The sequence below is a fragment of the Vipera berus genome (genome assembly GCF_964194415.1).
Source record: "Vipera berus genome assembly, chromosome: 5".
NCBI classification, from domain to species: Eukaryota; Metazoa; Chordata; class Lepidosauria; order Squamata; family Viperidae; genus Vipera; species Vipera berus.
In genome coordinates this window covers 97,224,659-97,239,589 of record NC_138207.1, presented here as the reverse complement: position 1 = coordinate 97,239,589, position 14,931 = coordinate 97,224,659, and the positions used below count along the sequence as shown (strand labels likewise).

The following is a 14,931-nucleotide window of genomic DNA, read 5'->3' as shown; positions in this document are numbered from 1 at the left end:
ACGGAAGGAAACCCGGCTAGCTCAGCTTTCCCAGGAGCTGAGTCAGCACAGGCGCTACCCTCCGCCTACAATTCCTAGCAGCCCTCGGGGCGGGCATGCGCGCTGGGGGCCGGGCCGCGCCCCGTCGCGCGGCGTGGCGCAGGCGCGGCGGGCGGGTTGAGTAAAGCCCGCGCGGATTGGCCGGCGTCCGGGCCCGGGAGGGGGCGGCGCTCCGTGACGGAAGCCGCGAGGGCAAATGGCGGCGCGATGGTCCAAGGCCCTGCTCGCAGCAGCAGCAGCGCCGCCGCCATCGTAGTCGTCGTCGTCTTCTTCCCCCCGGCGCGCAGGAAGCGGCGGCGCAGGGGGCGGCGGAGGCGGCGCCGCCGCGTCCTCCCGCCCTAGGCCGGCCGCGGAGGCTCGCTCGGCTCCGGCGGCGGCTGAGGCGGCTGAGCGGCTGCCCGCCGCTCCTCCCGGGCCTCCTGAGGTAAGCAAAGCGGCAAAGGCCCCGCTCAGGCCTCGGCCTCGCCGGCTTCCTCCGGGCTGATCGGAACCGCCTCATGCCCGGGACTGGACGACGCCGCTTCTCGGCCCGGGGATGGAGGCGGAAGGCGCGCGTCTTTTGGCGGAAAGCCAGGCAGGCGCCGGGGGCGGAAATGGCCGGGTGGGGGTGGCCCGGATCAGCGGGCATTTCCTGGTGGTCTCCTCTCCGCAATGACCTTTTTTTCCCCCCCTCTCTTGCCCCCACCCCCCACACAAACACAACTTCGTGGTTCTCTCTCCAGGTCTGGATGGGGAACGAAGGGGCCGCCCTTGCTCTGGGCCCTGTTCCTGAGGGGGCGGGGCGGATGGAGGGCAGCTGAGAAAAAGGGGGGGGGTGTGGGGGGGGCCTTTGGAGGCCCCCATTTAGCCTTCTCTTTCTCTGTCCCACCCCTCCAAAAAGAAAGAGAGAGAGAGAGAGAAAGAGAGAAAGAGAGAGAGAGAGAGAGAGAGAGAGAGAGAGAAAGGCGGGGAAGGGATCCCGGATGTGGCTGGCCTGGCTTGGATCTGGCCAGCTTAATTCTGGAGTCATCCCACACTTTGTGTAGACAACTTTCTTGGCAGCGTTGTGGTGGTGGCTGAGGATATCCTTGGCAAAGGAAAACAGTAGGTAGGTAGGTAGGGGAGGGAAGGAAGGAAGGAAGGAAAGAAAGAACGAACGAACTCACGTAGGTAGGTAGGTAGGTAGGGAAGGGAGGGAGGGAAGGAAGGAAGGAACTAACTAACTAACGTAGGTAGGTAGGGGAGGGAAGGAAGGAAGGAACTATAACTCACGTAGGTAGGTAGGGGAAGGAGGGAAGGAAGGAAGGATGGAAAGAACTAACTCACGTAGGTAGGTAGGTAGGTAGGGGAGGGAAGGAAGGAAGGAAGGAAGGAACGAACTAATTAACTCACGTAGGTAGGTAGGTAGGGGAAGGAGGGAAGGAAGGAAGGAAAGAACTAACGTAGGTAGGTAGGGGAGGGAGGGAAGGAGGGAGGGAGGGAGGGAAGGAAGGAAGGAACGAACTCACTCACTTACTCACTCACTCACTCCCGGCTTCTCCCAATGGTGGGTAAGGGAGTCATTTCAGACAAGTCCTGTCTAATTTGAGGCTCCGGCTGAGCTCCCTTGGGAGCGTGAAACTTCCTAGCCTAATTAGACATAATTGTAGGGAGAGAAAAAGAAGATAATAAGGTGTTCTCTGTCTCTCCCTCCTCCTCCTCTCCTCCCCCTTTCCCTTCATGCTAAGTCTGAAATTTTTGCCCTGGTAAAGATCATGGGTTTCTTGAAATCGTTCCTGCCAGCGTAAAACTGGGAGGGTGGGGATGATAGAATTGGATATAACGAAGGGTTAGTTAGAGTTGCAGACCGGATCTCGGTCGGGGACTGGATCGGATTGTGTGATCAGATCTTTCGGGGAAGAAGGGACTAGGTCAACTGGATCTCGAGTCGGGCGGGATTGGATCGGAGGGAATTAGATGCGGTGAAGAAAAAGCCGCTGGAGTTGCAGACTGGATCTCAATCGGGGACAGGACCGGATTGTATGATCGGAGCGTATTGGGAAGAAGGAAAAGGTAAAAGAGTCAGAGCTGTCCCCGCTTTTTAGTTTCGATATGTAAATACCAGTTGTTAATCAACATTTTATAGCTCATGTGAAGTGCATAGATTCCTTGGCTGCAACAGCAGTTTCTGATTCACTCTTGGGTTTTTTTTCTCTTCCCAGTAATACTACACTTGAACTTGTCTCCCCACAGTAGACTTCCTTGGCGAGAAAAACCATTTGTCAGCCATTACTAAAATACTTTGATGAATGCCACCAGTGTTCCTTTATGCCAGAGTTAGTTCCTTATACAAGTACAGATTACCTGAGACCTGGCAGTTCTGTTAGCACTTTTGTTTTGTACAAAGCATCTCCAGATCACTGCATTTCCACTGCCTTAATATCTAGAAAACTTCAATATATTTTAATGCATCTGGAGTATTTGGTTCAGAAAAGCTGTACCATGAACAAGTAGTGTAGGTGTGTTTTCAGGTAGAAAGTCAGTGGTCTGACTGGATCTTCTGTAATGTAAATACTCTAGTTAACATTCAAGCATCTAAATATGCTTTTAGGTGAAGCTTGTTAACGTTTCTGCTCTTTAGACAAATACCAGTCTCAGGGTATACTTAGGATGGGTTGTATTTATACATAGACAATTTTTTAAGTTGAGACCGGTGAAAAAAGTGTAATTCTCTTTGTAGTCTGGCAATAATCAGTCATAACTGTATTGTCTAGACCAGCGGTTCCCAACCTTTTCTATACCCTGCACGCCTAGAACGCTTCAGATATATTCTCACACCCCTTGCAAAAGTTCAAAATAACGGCAACAAATTATGCATATACACTATAATTTTGAAAACTCAAGTTTTTGCACCCCCTGGAATATTGTCACACACCCCCAGGGGGTGCGAGCACCCCCCCACCCCAGTTGGGACCCCCTGGTCTAGACAATACTTTGGAGATGACTTGGAGTGTTTTTGTGCGATAATGTATTAAAAAATACAGGCTGTATTCACAAGATTTGTTTACCACTTAGCAAACTTCTCTGGGATCACATTACAAGTTGAAGTATACATTAGCTATATGGGCCGAATTAATTCATTAGGGAGGCTAGTTTATGAGGACATGAGAATGGCCCTCCAGGATCAGGTGAAGATGTTATAAGCCTAGCCTTAAACAGTTGTCCCATTTTTATCTGTGAAAATATGCTGGATGAAGAAGTCATTTATTTTATGTAAGTCACTCAAATTCCTTATTAACATCCACAGTGTTTGGGGGCAGGGAGGACATGTGTTTTTTTTTAATCTTTGTATCAGGGTTGATGAAATTTGACAGGTGGCATTGGCTTTTATTCACTCTAAAAAACTTGTACCTGTAAGACATTAAATATGGAGCAGTTCCTTCATCTTCAGCTGTTTCCTCCTCTTCCTCTTGCAATATTGATTTATACATAGGGAGTGGTTACAGTTTTCAACCATAGATAAAATGGTTTTACGTTGACAAAACCATTGGCAATATTTTCCTATCACATGCCATACAGTTTGGGGGGAAAGCAAACGTCTTCAAAACAACTCTTGGCATTTTCTATTTGTGCAGGCAACGTGTAAAGAACCCACCGTGCCATCATTTTGGGCGGTTTCATCACCTCTGGAGCGATTTCTTTTCATGCAGCTCCATTCAAAACGCCAGGGGTTTTTGTTCACCGTTTTAAAAGTGCGAAATATGCGAAAGTTCCTTTCAATAAAGTCAAAGTTGTATTTTAAAGCCATTTTTTTTCTTTCTTTCCACAGAGAATATGAAACAGGCGTCAAAATGACATCCAGATTTGGGAAGACATATAGCAGGAAAGGGGGTAATGGCAATTCAAAATTTGACGAAGTTTTTTCCAACAAACGGACCACTCTTAGCACGAAATGGGGAGAAACTACCTTTATGGCCAAGCTAGGCCAGAAAAGGCCCAACATTAAGCCAGATATCTCTGAGATCCCTAAGAAACCCAAAGTAGAAGAGGAAGCAATAGAAGATCCCTTTGGATTTGACAGCGATGAAGAATCTTTGCCAGTTTCTTCCAAGAATATTTCCCAAGCGAAAGGCTCCGCTCAGATGGAGTCGGTTGAAGTTTCTCAGCCTGGAGATTTCTCTTCTGTTCTCGAGTCTAATAGCAGATTTCCTCCCTCGGTTGGTGAAGACGCCTTGTCCAGCAAAGGTGTGTCTTTTGATAATGCCACGCACGACTTGAAAGAGAAGAATTCGGCCAGAAACATGGCAGAAGACTTCAGAAGCGCTAACCCTCTAGCTTCAGGTATGTTTGCGTAGTGTAGTTGTGGACAAAGTTGACGACCGTTAAGCCGGTGTGGCAAGCTAGCTAGCCAGTCAGTCGTTGTCTTTGGCAAATGCTAGTTTTGTGATTTGAGTTACTCCAGTTGGCGCTTGCTTGGCAATGGGTGGTGGGGGAAGAAGGCAGTTTTGGACACGTCTCCTATTCTGAAGTTTACTATAAGGAGATGAGAATCTTTGCAACGTTTGGCAAATTAAGTCTGCCTAATCTGTTTTTCTAAACAACCAAAATGTAAAATTGTAAAAAAAAAAAAGCATCAACATCAGAATCCCTTTAATCCTGAAGTAAGTGAATACGAATTAAAAAAAAAACATATAAGAGGCCACATGTTCAACACAAATGTATTCCCTATCGTAGCAGTATTACAGAATCAGCAAAACCTTCCAACGTGAAACATCTTGTATTGTTTAAAATACGCTTCCGGTACTGAACTTGGATCTGTCAGTTAAAATGTATGGTCTTAATATGATACTAAAGAACACAACTCCTTAATGAAGGGATGTACAAAAGTACTCTGGGAACAAAATATTCTAGGGAAGGCCAGAGCGTTCTGTTTCTCCTCTGGATGACGCCAAGCTGGCTTCTGGTGAGAAGGAGGAACGAGAAAGCTACCAAAATAGCTGGATTGGCAGGGTCTGAATGAGAAACAACTTATAGGCAACTCTGACATTTATTTATTTTTTACTTCCTGGAACAACAAGATTTGTTATACTTATACACAGTCTGTTGTATTAGTTTGTATAGAGGAACATTGCAGGTTCATTGGTCTGAAATGGGCATTTAAAAAAAAATCTAAAGAAAGATTTCTTTAAGTAGGATAATACATACGGAACAATAGTAGCCACAGTAGCTCTAAATGGTACTTTAGCTATCCATTGTTATTCTTTTCCCAGACAGTTTGCTAATCCCAGCCATTAAAATCTTCTATAATCTCAAGAGCAGAGGGCCTGTTTTTGGAAACATCACTTACAATGATTTGCATACAGGGGTGATTTCTTTGCAACAGTAATATTGCTATAGTCCTATTTGGATCACTAAACGGAAACGATGATTGGGGTAATTCATTTCAGGAAGTTACCAGAGGTGCTATCTGTTCTATAATGCTTTATTCCACTTCCTATTCTGTTTACTGGGGCAGTTTGCATCTACAAATACACTCATCAAACCTCATGGCATTCATAGGCTAAAAAACTCCCTTTATTGATATTTACGGTATATAACATTTTCAGCAAATCCAAAGCTTTTTGGTAACCTTAAGCAATCTTTGTAAAACTGTAGGGTGTACCTGATTACCACTAAATGGCTTTCAACTTTTCAGTTTTGGAATAGTTAAAATTCAGTTACTTACTATCTCTGTTTAAGTAGTGTGTTAAGTGAAGGTGTTGTCTTAAAAGAACTGGGCCTACTGGAAGAATAGAAATGTAATTGTAATGGCCTTCTGCTCCGTTTTGAAAGTGGGTACATTTCTACCCATGCGGTAGAATAGGAACGTAACAAGTGCTAAAACATGTAAATATCACCTGTGAATAAAAGTAAGTTAATGCAGGAATAAGTAGAAAAAAAGAGAGGCATGTTTTGTTCTCTTGCTATAAAGTCCAACTGTTTTAAATTACATATGAAATGTTATTGTAGAACTCTGTGAATCTGTGTATATGTTTGTGTGTGTGTGTGTGTGTATGTATATACACACACAGACACACATATTTGTGTGTGTGTTGGTTTCTGGAAATACTGAGCCTTAAAAAAAGGATGCAAAATTGAAGGTTTTAATAGAACTCAAGCTTCGAGTGAAAATCATAGGGTAATAATACTATTCATTAGTGAAATCCACCTGCTCAAGAATTGAAAGAAAAACATATGGTGTTTACTTACTCAGATGAAATCCCACAGAGTAATAGTCATCTGGATTCCTAAAATCCTTAGTAAAATAACAACTCTTCATTCACTAGACATGTGCCTGCATATATAGTCAAATTATAGTAACATATACCTATATTTATAAAATTAAGCAAAGTTCAGGTTTGGTATTTCATAACTGCAAGTGAAGAAATTGTTTTGGTTTCTTTCTAGGTTCTAGAAACTTGAGTCATTTAAAACAAAATTGTGTCCTCATCAAATTGCACTTCAGCTAGTAGACCCAGTGCCGTTGGAGTGCTAATTTTTTATTTTTTTATTTATTGCTATTTTCTTTTACCTTCCGCACTTTTTGTGAGAGTTAAAGGCATTTTGCTTGAGCATCAGATTGCATGTACCTGTCTTGTCATATTAGACCATAGTTTATTGTCACCCAAATGAGCCACAGTGAACTTAATACTTGGCTGCCTCTCTCTTCTGTGTGGCTGGGAGATGAAAAGCTCAAATTATGGTCAGTGTCTGTACTGATCAAACGATTAACACATTAAGAATACAGTTATTTAGCTGGTTAATCCAAACATGTTGAACAATTAATTATTAAAGCCTTTAAGATTAACCATAGCTAACATCTAACAAAATAACGATCTGTAATTTAATCAGAAAAGGAAGAAGCAAAAAGTACTGGAAGAAAATGGACAATAGGAGATTTGTGGCTTATCTGAGTTGCACTAAACTGTGGTTTAGGGCGGTGTGCAAATTCTGCTATCGTGCATATTTAAGGCAGCTGTTATAATTTGCAGTACTGTCCTATATTGATGGCCACTGTTGCCAGATATATCATTTTATCTATCCATGGCAGATACTTCTCTTATTTTTCCCCCCATAAAGTTCAGGTTTTCTGCTCTGTCTGGAGATATCTAATGTTCGAAAGCATCACAATGACTTTTGCACCTTCTGTCTTTTTTGATAGTAGTACTTTGGTGCGGGTTGTCTTGAGTTATAGTTGGGGGAGGTGTTTACTTAATGTTTCTCTTCTGATACAAACATTAGTCTATCAGTACAACATCACGCTGCCGTAAATAAGTTAGTTGTAATGCCGAAATTGCCTTTAAGTGTCTTCCAAAACGGAGGTGAATCAAGACAAACGTTAGGAAACTGGGCCCAACATTTATAACTTCTCATTAAGTGATCTGGAGTTATAAATGAGAAGAGAAGTAACCAAGTTTGCAAATGATATCGAATGATTTACTGTAATTAAGCCCCTTTCCCCTCCTCATCCCCAGTCTCTTCCCTCCCACCCCCCCAAAAAATGGAATTAAGAACTTTAGCAAGAATTTCAGACTTGGGGAAATTGAGATTACAATGGCGAATGCAGCTCTAGTATTGTAAAACATTTCTAGTATTTTAACTGTAACATGTTTTTTGAATTGCAAGCCACCCAGAGTCATCGACTGAGATGGGTGGCTATAGAAATGGAATGTATGTATGTATATATGAATGAATGAATGAATGAATGAATGAAACTGTGTTTCTGCGAAAGAAAGACCCGGTCTTACTTTCTTTCGGGCTCTGAAGTAAGCACTAGGATTTACTTTTGGGGAGGGCTTAAATTTTTGCTGGTACCCATAGGCCACGAGCACGCAGGGGTTGGGGCAAGGCCTGCGCATGGAGTGGAGAAGCAACACAGCGGCGAGAGCGAGGTGGCAGACCAGGTATGGTACCTGGGCAGGGAAGCCGTGTGCCCTTCCTGTGCCAGGCCAGCCCCTGGAGCCCCACGCTGGCCGCTCTGGGTGTCGGCGGGAAGGGGTGGGGGGCAGCCAGGCCAAACAAAGTGGCAGGTGGAGCACTGGAGGCTCGGGGAGGAAAGATGGTGATGCGGACGGGCACCCATGCCTTTCCATACCCGACTGCCAGCCCTGTGCTGTGTCTCCTTCACGATCTGATGCCATGTGCAGAGAAACAAGAAGTTTGTGGCAGAAGAAAAGGTCAATCAATTACAACTTCTTGTGGGAACCCCCCCCCTCTGTTTTTTGGTGTAGGGCTTATATTAGCCAGAACCCACCCCCACCCCCCAAAATAAGCTAGGTCTTATTTTATGGCTAGGTCGTGTTTTCGGGGAAACACAGTATAAGCAAATAGGAAGTCATAACAGTTGGGTCGAAGGCCGGTCCAAACTAGATGTATTTGCTGATGGGGTCAGCATTGGTAGCGGTTCACCGCCAGGAAAAGACTAATTCAGAGCGATAGCGGACAACTTAAATGAAAATATTGTTCCATTCTGTGGCTGCTGTTCTTGTTGTTGTTTTTTTAAAAAGGAACTGGAAATAAAAACACAGCTGCCATTTTGTTGACCTCTATAATAATACGTTATGCAGTTCAGGTCGCTGTGTCTCAGAAAGAATAAGTGAAATTGGAGAAAAAGCACAAAAGGGTAACCTGACTCTGAATGTGCCACCAGTGGCCCAGAGTTCTGCTTGTGCATTCTTTAAGATTGACTTCTATAGCAATGGAAGCCAAGATTAGATTTATCATACTCTTTGATTCAGGATTCCCAACCTTACATTATTGTAAAGCTTGGGTCCTCTGAAGTGAAACGATATTTTTATTTTTATTTTATTTGATATAAATGGGCATACCAAGTTAAGCCCGTAAGGGGACCAGTCAAGGCTTATCTTTGTCCCTTTTCAGAACATGCAGATTCTGTAAGGGATGTTTGGCTCAAGCTCTTTAAGAACTGCAAATTAAACTACCTCTCATGAGTGCCGTTAACGAGAAGATCTGATGATGTGGACATTTGAAATAGAATAAACTTTAGGCAAGTCCATTAGTTTAGATGTATCCATTTATGAGCAGGCTCCATTGAGGTCACATCAATCATTAATCATATTGAGGTCATATTAATCGTATTGATAAATGGGATGCGTTTCAAAAGGGCTTTAAAAAGGTTTTAGGGTAGTCATCTTGCTTTAAATATAGAGTTACAATATGTAGCGTTTTTCTGCTAACTGCTTTTAAGTGATCCTTTCAACAAATCATTAAATAGTCGAGCTTTTTTTTCCCTCCAAAACCTACATATAATCGGAAAGGGTGCAAGAGATGCAGTGTTAAATAGGGATGTGCAGCATTTTGTATTTAGGAGCTCTGGCATACACACAGTGCCTCTTTGTAACACTTTAAAGCAGCTGCCTCTTTTTCCGACATCCTGTGGAGGCCTTCTGTGATGATAGCAATAATGTCAGGAAAAGATGGTTTTGCTGACTAGTTGCTGGCAAACACAACAGACTGTACATACTCCCCGAGCACCGCAAAGCCACAGAGGCCCTTTGCAGCCCTAAGATTTTTTTTTGTTTTTTTGGAGAAATAAGATGCAGCAATATATAAATTACGTGTGCTTGCTTCATTCACGATTCTGTATTTCCCTCCTTGTTTGAATGGAATAGGAATTCTAATTTGCAAATGATTTCAGAGCTAATATTTAGCTTCAGGTTGCTTCAGGTTTTACCCACTCTTGAAATGACTCACGTAGCATCCTTAGTTTCCCTATCATTCAAAGGGAAACCTTGTGGAAAGGAAGAAAAAAAATGTCTGCTGCTATTGGCTCTCAAGAAATGACACGCTCAGCGGTACGTATATGAATAGATGATATTTCTGCTCATTCAATAGTCTCCCCCCCTTCCCCCCCTTGTGGTTCTAACTATTTCTTAATGTGTCATCTCGCTTAATTAATTTGTGGTTTTATGGTGCATCACCCTGAAAGCTGCTCGTCCCAGCTTCTGCCAACCTAGCAGTTCGAAAGCACGTAAAAACTGCAAGTAGAAAAATAGGGACCACCCCGGTGGGAAGGTAACAGCGTTCCGTGCGCCTTTGGCGTCTAGTCATGCCAGCCACATGACGACGGAGACGTCCTCGGACAAGCGCTGGCTCTTCGGCTTTGAAACGGAGATGAGCACCGGCCCCTAGAGTCGGAAACGACTAGCACGCATGTGCGGGGGAACCTTTACCTTTACCTTATATAAGCTATAAGTATAAGTATATAGCTATACTTATATAAGCTATACTTATGCTATAATTAATCTTAGAAATAAGCAAAGGGATAAAATAGCTCTTAAGATTCCAATATATCACAATATATGATAACCAGTTGGGTCTAGTGGTTAAGGCATCCGACTAGAAACCAGGAGATGTGAATTCTAGTGCCCCCTTAGACATGAAAGCTGGCTGGGTGACTTGGGCCACTCGCTCAGGTTGTAAAATTGGTCACAGTCCCATGGTGACCTGCTTAACAACCACCCTAACTTAACGACCGTAAATCCGGGATCAATTACAGTCAGACGACCTGTGTGGCTTTCAGTCCGATCTAAAATGGCTGACAAATGTACTTCGCTAATAGCAGTACTTTTATTTGGATATGCACTTAATATAACAGAATACCAGAGTTGGAAAGGACCTTGGTGGTCTTTTAATCCACCCCCTGCTCAAGTAGAAGACCCTATACCATTCTGGACAAATGGTATTTTCTTCTGAAAAGCCTCCAGTGTGGAAGCACCCACAACTTCTGGAGGCGGGTTGTTCCTCTGAATGATTGCACTCACTGTCAGGAAGTTTCTCCTTAGTTCTAGGTTGCTTCTCTCCTTGGTTAGTTTCCATCCGTTGCTTCTTCTCCTGCCCTCAGGTGCTTTGGAGAATAGCTTGACCCCCTCTTCTTTGGGGCAGCCCCTGAGATATCGGCAGAGTAGTGATATCTAAGAGCAGTGTCGCAGTCTCCCACAAACACTATCCTGTGGGTTAGGCTGAGCTTAGAGTGGGTGATTGACTGGCCTCTGTTCCCAATGCAACATGAACCCTTGCTGGCTCTCATTCAGAAAATATCATTTCATTGAGGTATTTTCCCTGAAATTTCCCTCTTGCTTGGGCCGAAGTGTGTTTGTCTTCCTCGATGTGACGGTGTCCTTCACTCAGTATCTGGTGTACAGAAAACGCTCTAACCAAGATGCTTAGCGTTGAAGTCAAACTTGCCAAACTAGGGAAGACGTTATTTACTGAAAACATCTGCTTTTTGGAATTGGTTGACAAAAATGCTATTGAACTCATTTCAATTGGTAGGATCGAGTGTATATATATATATATATATATATATATATATATTCCTTTCACTGGTTTTTATTTTCCAGATATCGAGCTGAATTATCCCGAGGACAACGAGAACAGCCATTTCCTCTACAAGAATGCCGAAGACAATAGCGTTAACGCTCAAATAGCAGAAATTTCTGGATACAACATTGAAATCAAGGAATCACATGACTCTTGGGATTGCCATCTTGCCAACCGAGACTCTCCCTCAGACGTATCCCACGCTAAAGGATCACTAATAACTGGCTTATATGATTGGGAAGACGAGAACGAGGATGCCCAAAGAGGAGAATATATCCTGGGATTTGACGACGAGGCACTTTCGGAGATAAAAAACAAGGACGAAGAGCTCGTCAAGGAAGAAATGGAGAGCCCAAAGGAAGCCATTAATGAAGAACTGATGCAAACTGTTCTCAGGCCGAGTAATTGTCGGACATACTGTAGATCAAATAAAACAAAATTGCAGGGAATGTCAAACTTTGATAAGCTGCTGGATGGCACTCTTCAACCTCTCGCCAAAGCAAACAGTGATTCAAACGCAGATGGTGCGAATCCAGTCAGGAAGGTTGCTTTAAGTAGTGGGACCAGTTTTAAAGGCACAGGAAGGACTAGAGACTATACTGTTCTTCACCCATCCTGCTTATCGGTTTGCAACGTCACCATACAAGACACCATGGACCGCATGGATGAATTCGCCACGGCCACGCCCACCGACCTGGGGGAAGCGGGCCGCCTGAGGAAAAAAGCCGACCTTGCCACGGCCAAGTCCACCACCCGATTCCGACCGAGCAATACCAAATCCAAGAAAGACGTCAAGTTGGAGTTTTTTGGCTTCGACGACAACGACGAAGGCGGGGGTGGCGAAGGTGGGTCCAGAACCTCGGGGAGCTCCAATTACAAAATTAAATACTTTGGTTTCGATGACTTAAGCGAAAGCGAGGACGACGACGAAGAACGACTGTTGGAGCGGAAAGCCAGTAAGAAAAGAAGCAAAACCACGGCCGCCGCTTCTTCGCAGCATTCCACTTCGGATGGAAATGAGAGCTACTCTCAGGATAGCCAGTCAAGTTCCAATTCAGGTAAGTCAGCATCTCCGTGGATGTTTTTAACAGACGTGGTTTGCTCCCTCGGGTAGAGGGAACTGACTCGCTAAAGAGAATAAGCCGCCAATTTTGATCTGTGTCTTTTGATGAAAAACCAGAGGAGAAGTAAGTTACCGCCGAAGACAGATGAACTGAATTTTCCTCATTAAATTGAGAGTCTGAACACTGTGTTAAATTATAATATAAATCTAATCTACTTTAGCAGAGTCAACCTTGTTGGGTGACATTTGCTCCCATGGTCCAGTAGACTAATTTATTTATTTTTTTAAAGTCTCTGCTTCTTGACACTAATCTGACTCATTATACATCCTAATCAATAACATCGAGACTTTGCTATATCAAGAGGCCTTAAAAAAATAGATGAGCAAATTCTCATCTGCCTGTGTTTATCCACCTCTGGAAAACAAACTTTGTAGAAAAACTGAATATCTGGATCCTTAGAGAGACTTTTCCATCCTAACATGCCTAATGTTAAAAGTACAGAATGACACTAATTTTGAATGTGCAGAATTATGTTATTTTAGAACTCTTCCAACACAAAAGTATAACGAAAAAGGAATAGTAAACTGAATGCATCCTTGGATTCAATGTAAGTGTTGAAGTGATTCAGGTAATGGAAAACCAAGACAACCTGAAGACTTTCTAACAAAGTCTTGCTTATCTATCCTGCATTTTTATATAGCTTAATGTTTGATAGAGAGAAGTAACTTGAAACTTTATAAAGGTAATTATTGGGTCTAAACAATAGCAGGTAACATACATTTGATTCCAGAGTCTTTATTTGTGGACATTTGTTAAAGTGATACAGTGAATTGCTTGTGAAATAATTAGAAGTACATGTTGTAAATTTATTTCATTTACTGAAAAGATGCACAATCTACAAAAAAAAAACAACCTTCCATCAACTTACGAAGGAAGTGAAACTAAGTAAAAATGGTTGAACTGTGTCAATAATAGACTGGTTAATTTTTTAAGATAAGATAAGATTAGATAATGATTTAGCCACGATAGAAATAATTTAATCGCAAAGTAGGGAGAGATTTACATTTCAACTAGGCAGTAAAGAAATTCTTCGGTTAAAAATAAATATTTTTCTTAAATGACAGAATTCTCTTATTACAATGATAACATCCCTTCTTTGCGTATATTTCAAAAGAAACTCCCCTGATACTTAATTGGGTCTCTAAATTCGCTTAAAAAGATCGAGAAAGAATCCAATTGCAGTCAGATAGCTAGCTCTTGGTAATGTGCCAAAATAAATAATGTTTTATGATCTCATGCTATTGAGATTGGTTGGATTTCTTCAATGGAAATTGTGTTTAGCTTCCGTTGCCAGTTCATAAATTTTATTTACTTTATACGTCATATTCATAATGATTTGAGACCCTGGGCAGTGTACATTTAAAAAGGCAATCGTAAAAACCAATAATTACAACACAAAGTTCCATTAGAAAGTGGTTTGTTTTTCACTGCAGATAGAGGAGGGTTGGCTGTGAGAGCTTACCGTTCAAATGACTATAGAATAGCTGAGTTAGTATTGTCATTAAACTGCTACTGAACTTTGGAAGGAAGTACTATGCAGTAATAGAAATGGAGATATTCATTTGAACTAGTGTTTTTCAAACTTAGCAAAGTAAAGATATTCAACTCCCAGAATTCCTCAGCTGGTACGCAACTTAATTGACTTAAGATAAAGGAGGATCTGGACAGAACACTGGGCGCTATCTAACAAAATGAAATTCAATGGTGAAAAAAAGTAAGGTTCTACATTTAGGCAAATGTATACCAAATGCACAGGTATAGTATAGGGGGTACCTTGCTCAATAGTAGCAACTGTGAGAGGGATCTCGGAGTCCTAGTGGACAATCACTTCAATATGAGCCAGCAGTGTGCTGCAGCTGCCAAAAAAGCCAACACAGTTCTAGGCTGCATTAACAGAGGGATAGAATCGAGATCACGTGAAGTGTTAATACCGCTTTACAAGGCCTTGGTAAGGCCTACACTTGGAATACTGCATCCAGTTTTGGTCACCACGATGTAAAAAGATGTTGAGACTCTAGAAAGAGTACAGAGAAGAGCAACAAAATGATTAGGGGACTGGAGGCTAAAACATATAAGGAACGGCTGCTGGAATTGGGTATGTCTCGTTTAATAAAGAGAAGGACGAGGGGGGGACATGATAGCAGCCTTCCAATATCTCAGGGGCTGCCCCAAAGAAGAGGGAGCCAAGCTATTCTCCAAAGCAGCTGAAGGCAGGACAAGAAGCAACGGATGGAAACTCATCAAGGAGAGAAGCAACCTGGAACTAAGGAGAAACTTCCTGACAGTTAGAACAATTAACCAGTGGAACAACCTGCCTCCAGAAGCGGTGAATGCTCCAACACAAAGTTTTTAAGAAGAGACTGGACAGCCATTTGTCTGAAATGGGATAGGGTTTCCTGGCTGAGCAGGGGGTTGGACTAGATGACCT

The 14,931-nt window shown here is 42.8% G+C and overlaps 1 protein-coding gene across 5 annotated transcripts in view; it reads left to right on the top strand.

The window, feature by feature from the left end:
* Nucleotides 1-210: 210 nt before the first annotated feature.
* Nucleotides 211-14,931, top strand: part of WAPL (WAPL cohesin release factor) — a 57,901-nt gene continuing 43,180 nt past the window's right edge. For 2 of the 5 annotated variants that reach the window (XM_081329721.1, XM_081329720.1), the window contains exons 1-3: nucleotides 211-463; nucleotides 3,827-4,338; nucleotides 11,400-12,437. In XM_081329721.1, coding sequence (XP_081185847.1) covers nucleotides 3,849-4,338; nucleotides 11,400-12,437 — 1,528 coding nt within the window. In that variant the 5' untranslated portion in view covers nucleotides 211-463; nucleotides 3,827-3,848. Of the gene's footprint in view, nucleotides 464-1,492; nucleotides 2,071-3,826; nucleotides 4,339-11,399; nucleotides 12,438-14,931 lie in introns of those variants that run through there. The other 3 variants (XM_081329718.1, XM_081329722.1, XM_081329719.1) reach the window with 2 other exon arrangements.